Source organism: Emiliania huxleyi (assembly GCF_000372725.1).
Source record: "Emiliania huxleyi CCMP1516 unplaced genomic scaffold EMIHUscaffold_55, whole genome shotgun sequence".
Classification (NCBI taxonomy): Eukaryota; Haptophyta; order Isochrysidales; family Noelaerhabdaceae; genus Emiliania; species Emiliania huxleyi.
In genome coordinates, this window is record NW_005197877.1 from 491,417 (window position 1) to 498,916 (window position 7,500).

The following is a 7,500-nucleotide window of genomic DNA, read 5'->3' on the forward strand; positions in this document are numbered from 1 at the left end:
GCGACGACCTGATACCCATGCGCGCCGCCGCCGCCACACCCGCCGCCGCGTCGGCAGCCACTGCTCTTGCCCCCTCTTCCGCCGCCTCCTCTCCCTTCTCCGCGCCGCGTCCTTCCGCACGCAGACGCCGCGCGCGGTGCTGCGGCGGCCGGCAACGCCTCTGGAGTGTCGACAGCTCACAGCCGGTCTCTCGCGCTTGGTACCCCCCGGTGTCCACGGGGGGGGCGCGTGAGTTCTTCCCCGCTGCCGCTCTCGACTCTCTCTCCTCGCCTCGTACCTCGCTCGTTGAGGGCAACCGGGGCGGGCAAGCCCGGAGCGCAGAGTCGAGACTAGAGAGACACCGATCATATTTGTACCTTTCACATGGTCTCGACTCGACCCTCCGCCGTAACTACCGTATAGAGTTCCGTACTCGTATCTGACAAAACTGTCCGCCGCGAGATGAAGAGCACGAGCGAACCCGGCGCAGCCGTCTGCCGGCGCGGCGTCGGCAGGGTGCATCCAGGGTGCTTCGAGTGCTCCTCTCCTTGATCCTCAGACCGCCTCTTCCGCGCACTCCTCCCACTCCATGGTCACGTGCCGCGCGCGGCCGAGCGGCGGCGGCGGCGGCTGCGGCGGCTCGGGGAGCGCAATGACGATGGCTCGGAGCTGCGCCGCGAGAGAAGGCTCGAGAAGGTGAGTCGGAGGCAGCATGGCGCGAGGAACGAGGCGGACGAGGCGGATGCTCATGTGGGTCGCGAGGCCGTCGGCCGCCGACGAGACGGGCCGGCCGGCGATCAGCGTGTCCGCCTGAACACAGGGCCGAGCTGCTCAGAAAAGGAGCCTCTACTTCTCCGACGTTTGGTCGGGGCGCCGAGCACCTGAAAGGGTGACTCGCCGACGAGGAGCCGCACCCTGTCGACAAACGGCGTCCCGTTGGCGACGCACTGCTCGATCTGCGCCGCCTGGGCCGCCGGCAGGAGCAGCAGCTCTGCCATGTTTCGGCCGGAGCACTCGGCGAACGATTTTCCGATGAGCATGTGAACCGCCGGCGACGCGTGCATGACGCGCCCCCGGAGGTCGACGAGCCAGCGCGCCTCGTAGGAGAGCGCGACCGCCTGCTCGAGCCTCATCGTCGACGGCGCCGCGCTCGGGCCAGGGCCGCTCGCCATCTTGATGAGGTTGTTTTCGTGCCCTAGCTTCGACCGGGTTGATTGGGAATTTGATGGAGCCTTCCGGCGTGTCATTCTCGAGGTCTCGAGGTGATTTCAATACCGTCACTTCACCCCTTCAATCAACCCCTTCTCCGGCTCGAGGTGTCCGGTGCGGGCTGCGGCGTGCGCGGTGCTGGAGGGCCGACAAACAAAAAAAACTGGTTTTTCACCCGCACCTTGTGCAGTTCGCCTGCCGCCGCCCTCGCCGGCGGGTTAGCCTCACACAGCAGCGCCGTGCGCCGAATAGCACAGCCACCGCACGGCGCAGCCCTCGTCCTCTGGCTGCGCCGGCAGCTCGAAGCCGCGCTCTTGCGCCCACAAGCGGATGCCCTCCACCGCTAGCGAGGCGTGGAAGAGGAGCGAGACGGCCGCGACGCGAGCGATGTCGGCGGGGTCGCAGCGAGAGAGGGCGCGTACGAGGAGCTCCGTGGGGAGGTCGAGGAGGCTGGGCGGCGGCATGTCTAGCGAGGGAGCGGCGGTGGAGCGGCGGCGCGGCGGGGTGGACATTGCCAAAAGAGACACCTCGCAGCAGGTGTGTGCCAGTCCGCGCCAGTCCGCGCCCTTGTCGTGCCAGTGTGCTGTGAGAGAGGCTTGTATTTTAACATTTCTTTCTCTTTTCCCGCTTTCCGCCGCTTTCTTGTTTTCTTTGCGAATATGAAAAATGTCCAGACAGCAACCGCAAACCGAGATCGAGTTAGGACTCCACCCACGACTCTACGGCGCCACACTGGGCCGGGCAAGAGCCAGGCCTGACGACGTACTCCTGCGCCGCCTCGTCGCACGCAAGCAGCGCCTCGCACACGGCATCGGGCGGCGCGTCGACCCACCCATCGCTCGCGCAGAGCGAGATCAGGCCGCCGCCGCCGCCCTTGCGCCACGTGCCGACGCCACCGAGCGCCGTGAGAGACTCGGCCAGCGCGCCGCCCTCGGGCGCCGCCACCGGCTCACGCGTCACCAGCCGCTTCACCCAGCCGTGCCCAGGCGTCTCGTACTCGTAACGCCAGCCGCGCGCGCCGCCGTCCGTGGCGCGCAGCACGCGCCGGATGCCAAAAGGCGCGCCTGCAGGAAGGGTCCGGGAAAGGTCCCGGGGCGGTCTGGGAGGAGGAGCAGCCGTGTGTGCCGTTGCTCGGCGCGCCGAGAAGCTGGGTGAGGCCGCGGTGGAGCGCCTGCGGGAAGGGTCCGGGAAGGGTCCGGGAATATTATCTAGGAGGAGCGGGGGGAGGCCGCGGCGGAGCGCCACGGCCGGCAGCCTCGGGCACTCGCCGGGAGACCGCTTTCCCGCTCCCGGCAGCGGCTCGCTCGACTCCGCCTCCTCCTTGGGAGAGGGCTCGCGCAGCACCGCGATTGCGCCGGCGCGAGAGAGGGACGCGTCGCCGCTCGCCAGCGCCTGCCAGCCCGCCAGCGCCGCCCCCCACCCGTCCCGCCACGGAGCCTCCTCGTCGGCAGCGTCGGCACTGTCAGCCTCGAGCGAGGCGAGCAGCGCAGGCAGCGCGGCGAGTGCCGCGTCGTAAGCGGCGGGATCGCCCCCGTGCGCGCCGCCGATGGCCTCGATCGCCGCATCGAGCCGAACGCCCGCATCGGAGGACCACTCACCAAAGTCGCCGGCAGCCGCTCCATCGGCGAGCAGGCTGGCGTGCCGCAGGGCCGCCTCCGGGTGCAAGCAGGCGTAGGCGCTCAGGACGCCGTCGGTATCGAAGTGATTGTTGATGACGAGCGCGTCGTCGTGATCGGCGTAAGCGGTCCCACCCACGCGCCTGATCCGGGCGAGGCGTAGTGCGCACTCGGTTGAGGTGTCGGCGTACAGGTCATCCGGCGTCTCGTTGTCTGTCCAGTGCGTCAGCTCAAGGGTGGCGCCCGGCACCCGACCGTCGCAGGTGATAGTCGCGCCGCCGGCCGGCGCTCGCTCGCCGTACGGCACGCAGCGGAAGTGGCGCAGCGCAGCGGTGGGCCGCGCTTTAGCAGCCAATACGATCAGGCAGCATGCTGATCGCAGCCGCACTCGCATTGCCGCGAGCGTGTGCAAGGCGCAGGGTTCCGGCTCCTACCCAGATCGGGGGTCTGTGCATTGTTCGCACCAAAAAAACCGATAGTAAAGCCCTACCTACCTACCTATTGCGGGGCCGCGCAGCGAAGCGAAAAATACCCTTTGAGCCCTCTGTGAATAGGCTCCCAGCGCCCGCCGCGCGCCGGCTTGTACCGCGGTGCGCGCCGCTCGCGAGCCCGCCAGAGCATGCCCTTCCGGCCCCCCCCAGGCGTTTGACGCCCCTTTTCGCGGCTAAATCGCGCCGTCTCCCGCGCGAGCGAACCGTCCCCCCCCCCCCCCCCCTTCCAAACACACACCACCACCTACCTACCTATTGCGGGGCCCTCTGGGGCGGTCAAAACCGGACCTACCTACCTATTGCATAGGGTCTAACCGTGGGGATCAGACCCCCTATCTGGGTAGGAGCCGGAACCCAGGCCGTGTTTTTCGGGCAGAAAGAATTCTTCCAGCTCAGCTGGGAGCCAAGGAGAGCATTTTGCAGTGACTAGTCCCCCAAAGAGTTTAGCATATGCGCCTAGTGCGCACACTGGGCCCACATAGATGTGACCCGCCCACTCGAGTGCGGCGCCCGGAGGCTAGTTAGGGTGCCCACAGGACCCAAAAGAAAATAGCTTTCCGACTCAAAAAGGGACGCACGAGGCAAATCTGGAGGAGCGGCGACGCTTGCTTGTGGAGGTTGCACGGCCGCCGAGCCGAGATCGGTCAGACGTAGGGCTGGCAGAGACCCCTACAGGAGCTGCGGCGGCAATCTACAAATTCTTTTGCCCTCTCTGCATGCTGCATTTCCGGGAGGTGTTCGAGACCTCCTGCTGCAACGCGTACATATGTGCCTTTTGCCACGCTGACTATGTTCGGCGGCAAGACGCTAGCGAGCCGAGCTGTGCAGCCGATGCCTTCATCCCGGTCGGTCTCGCATGCCCTCACTGTGCCTCGACGTCGACGGGGGATCCGCTGGCGCGCCGAACCCAGGAGGACACGGCGCGGCTGCATGTCGATTCGCCCGCCACAAAGAGGGCGTTGCAAGCGGCCGCGTCTGGTGGCAGGGCGGCGGATGAGGATCAACCGTTCTCGCCGCTGCGGATAGGGGATGGGTTTGCAGCTATGGCGCGGAAGATGAGCCGGCTTGAGGATACTGGCATGTCGTTCTCCAGCGGCAATGTGAGTACTTCTTTCTCCGAGAGCTCTGAGAGCACTGTCATGTGAAAGAGACGGACACGTATGGGCTTGGGGCCGCAAAGCGGTTTGCGCATTACGTATGGGGCGCTCGTTCACGGTGCAAGGCGCGCACTGCTCTACCGTTTGCGGTTGTGAGTGTCATATCAGGTCCGAACGGGAACGGTCTTGCCAATGTATAATAAGAGTGTGCGGGTCTCGAGAACGAGATGATTCGAAGCGAACGCAGCTCACCACACACTGCCGGGTCCGCAGGCCACCGCACTCTCTCGTCATCTACCCCATCCCACATAAGCGCGCTACTCTCGCATACCCGAGCCTCCGTCCCCGCCGGCGCGCGGCTCTCCGCGCTCGCGCCACTACCCCTCCACCGCCCTCCCTCTCGCCGCGGCCTCAAAGGCTGTACCCATCGCGCGGCGAGTCGTCGCGTCCGGCGTCAGCCTGTCGCGAGGTGAACATGGCCAGCGTGGAGAGCAGCCGCGCGCCTCTGCCATCGTCGCGGCCGGTTCGCGCCGCGGTGGCTGGCTGCAGCCCTCTCCACGCCTCCCTCAGCCGCGCGGTCGCCGGGCCGACCTCGACCGCCTCGTAGACCGAGTCGGCGGGCCGCGTCTCGGTGGAGGCCGCGCCGCCGCCCCGCCTGACCAGGCCCAAGTCGAGGAGGCGCGCCAGCGCCGCGTGCGTGTCCAGCTGCACGGCAACGCCGAACTCGGCCTCGAGAAAGGCGCTGCAGAGCACCTCGGCCTCGGCGGCGCTCATCGGCAGCGGCGGCGGGCTGTCGCCCCCCGCACTCGAGCCGACCACAGAGCCGTCCGGGCCCGACTGGGCCAGCATGAGCAGGTAGACGAGGAGCGCCTCGCGGTGCTCGTGCTCCTCGATCGAGTTGAGCACGTGGAGCAGCACCTAGTCCCATACCTCCAAGGTATCGAATCCAGTGTGGGTGCAGGGGCTGTGGGTGTGGTGCGTGCAGCAGGCACCCCCTTCTGCGAGTCCTGCGAGCGGTGGTACAGCGTCGTCCGGATGAAGTCCTCCATCGTCGCCTGTGCGCACCAAGTCACCGCTCACGATGGACGACCGATGACCCCTTCGATGGAAGGCCCTCCGCCGTCGCCTTTGCGCCCACCACGTACCGCCACGTCTGGAACGCTCGCAGCGCGAGCAAGCCGATGAGCGTCGCCCGGACGGTCCAGTCGGTGCCTAGAAGGGTCCTAGAAGGTTCCTAGAAGGGTCCAATGAGCGTCGCCCGGGCGGTCCAGTCGGTGCCGTGCGCGAAGTAGTAGCCGTAGAGCGCCGTCGCGATGCCTAGAAGGTTCCTAGAAGGTTCCTAGAAGGTTCCGAGAAGTAGTAGCCGTAGAGCGCCGTCGCGATGCCGGCGAGGAGGAGCATGACGATCTTGACTTGGTCGGCCGACTTGATGCGGGTGGCGCGCAGCCCAGGGAAGACGACCTAGTCACGATTGCATACTCGCTGCTGTGTAATGGCGAGCAGACTGACAACAACAACTACTACTACTACTCATAAGGTGTACCTCGACGTCGGCGATCGGAATGTCGCGGAAGGACTTGAGGCGCACCTGCTCATGCATGATTACGCATCGGCTATGATGACCTGATGCGCGCACATGAGTGCCCCCCCCCCCCCCTCCCGGCGAGTGAACTGTCTTCCCAAACTGTCCTCTCAGAACGTGGCGCGCCTGCACCCCCTCCCTCCCCTCCTCGTCGCCTCCCACGCCGCCAAGCTCCGAGTAGAAGACGGCGACCTCGTGGAAGGTCGGCTCCTGCACGGTCAGCCGCCTAGTACCGCACCTCCGCAGTGGTCGAATCCAGCCTGGGTTCGGCCCCGTGGGTGGTGCGGTAGCGGCGCAGGAAGAAGCGGCGCAGCAGCAGGCAAAACGACGGGATCAGCCGGCCGAGGTTGATCCTCTGCGTGTCGATGCCGGCGCCGCGCAGCACCTCTGCAGCGTCGGCTTCGTGCGCAGAGGCGCGCGAGCCTACGCCGAGTGTAATCTCGTGTAATCTCGTGTAATCTCGTGAATCTCGTGTAATCTCGTGTAATCTCGTGTAATCTCGTGAATCTCGTGTAATCTCGTGTAATCTCGTGCGCAGAGGCGCGCGAGCCTACGCCGAGTGTAATCTCGTGAATCTCGTGTAATCTCGTGAATCTCGTGTAATCTCGTGCGCAGAGGCGCGCGAGCCTACGCCGAGTGCGTGTGCTGCGCAGGCTGAGCAGTCAAGACAAGGTGTGGCGTGCGGACAGCCGCGCGAGCCTGAGCCAGTGGCTCAGGACGGGGGGAGGTAGGGGGGGAGGTCGGGGCGAGGTAGAGAGAGTGTGGAGCGTGTGTGCGCGCCTCGCTCCATGCCGGTGGCTCGCGAGGCGACGGCGCGGCAGAGGGCGGAGTAGCAGCGGCGGGCCGGGTCCGTGAAGAGGGTGTCTATCGCCATGTCGAGTTTCTCCTCGAGGAACCACTCCGCGCGCTGCTCGATCCCTAGAGATTACACGAGATCACACGAGATCACACGAGATTACACGAGATTACACGCTGCTCGACGCCTAGAGCTCGCGCAGAGCCGCAGTCACAGTCATCTCAACCGCGACCGACACTGCGCGCACTCCTAGGAGTGGGCGTGCCTGATCCGCGGTGGAAGGCGAGCAAGATAACACACAGTAATGAGAATCATAATGGTGAGCATAATCACAATACTTAGAAGAATGAGGTGCCTGATCCGCGGTGGAAGACTAGCACGCGACGCGAGAGCTGCGCCGCCTGCGGCCCGAGGGAGAGGGAGATCGCCGGGAGATCGCCGGGAGATCGCCGGGAGATAGCCGAGCTGTAGCCGAGCATAGCCGAAACACAGCCGAGAGATAGCCAAGCTGCAGCCGAGGTGCAGCCGAGCTACAGCCGAGATGCAGCCGAGCTACAGCCGAGATGCAGCCGAGATGCAGCCGAGCTACAGCCGAGATGCAGCCGAGCTACAGCCGAGATGCAGCCGAGATGCAGCCGAGCTACAGCCGAGATGCAGCCGAGCTACAGCCGAGATGCAGCGGAGCTGCAGCCGAGGTGCAGCCGAGCAGCAGCCGAGATGCAGCCGAGGT

General features: G+C 66.1%; 5 protein-coding genes across 5 annotated transcripts in view; 1 reads left to right on the plus strand and 4 right to left on the minus strand.

Annotated features, from left to right (window-relative positions):
• The window catches only part of EMIHUDRAFT_437197 (hypothetical protein), a gene marked incomplete at its 5' end in the record, with an annotated part of 1,817 nt that extends 664 nt beyond the window's left edge, over positions 1-1,153 (minus strand). Inside the window, 2 exons of the mRNA XM_005765548.1 lie at positions 85-789; positions 861-1,153. Of these exons, the coding sequence (XP_005765605.1) occupies positions 392-789; positions 861-1,153 (691 nt within the window). The remainder of the gene's footprint in view (positions 1-84; positions 790-860) is intronic.
• A 673-nt stretch (positions 1,154-1,826) lies between these two features.
• On the minus strand, positions 1,827-3,202 carry EMIHUDRAFT_437198 (hypothetical protein). Its single transcript, XM_005765549.1, has 2 exons — positions 2,400-3,202; positions 1,827-2,252 (listed from the first exon to the last, which is right to left on the minus strand). Exons 1-2 carry the CDS (start codon positions 3,196-3,198, stop codon positions 1,888-1,890), a joined length of 1,164 nt encoding a protein of 387 aa, XP_005765606.1. The 5' UTR covers positions 3,199-3,202; the 3' UTR covers positions 1,827-1,887.
• Positions 3,203-4,011: 809 nt separating this feature from the next.
• Positions 4,012-4,440, plus strand: EMIHUDRAFT_212940 (hypothetical protein; the record flags this gene model as incomplete). The annotated part of the gene is made up of 1 exon (XM_005765550.1): positions 4,012-4,440. The coding sequence occupies one exon, from the start codon at positions 4,012-4,014 to the stop codon at positions 4,438-4,440; it is 429 nt and encodes a 142-aa protein (XP_005765607.1).
• Positions 4,441-4,586: 146 nt separating this feature from the next.
• EMIHUDRAFT_452051 (hypothetical protein) lies at positions 4,587-5,992 on the minus strand (the record flags this gene model as incomplete). The annotated part of the gene is made up of 4 exons (XM_005765551.1): positions 4,587-5,310; positions 5,385-5,447; positions 5,806-5,853; positions 5,936-5,992. 4 exons carry the CDS (start codon positions 5,990-5,992, stop codon positions 4,804-4,806), a joined length of 675 nt encoding a protein of 224 aa, XP_005765608.1. The 3' UTR covers positions 4,587-4,803.
• Positions 5,993-6,200: 208 nt separating this feature from the next.
• Positions 6,201-7,500, minus strand: part of EMIHUDRAFT_452052 (hypothetical protein) — a gene marked incomplete at both ends in the record, with an annotated part of 3,944 nt that continues 2,644 nt past the window's right edge. Inside the window, one exon of the mRNA XM_005765552.1 lies at positions 6,201-6,359. Coding sequence (XP_005765609.1) covers positions 6,202-6,359 — 158 coding nt within the window. The remainder of the gene's footprint in view (positions 6,360-7,500) is intronic.

Bases quoted from the DNA above. Each gene is read 5' to 3' on its own strand.
- EMIHUDRAFT_437198 (XM_005765549.1), bottom strand. From the start codon at position 3,198: ATGCGAGTGCGGCTGCGATCAGCATGCTGCCTGATCGTATTGGCTGCT. The intron at 2,253-2,399 runs TAGATAATATTC...CCCTTCCTGCAG, and splicing joins CGGCCTCCCCCCGCTCCTCC to GCGCGCCTTTTGGCATCCGG.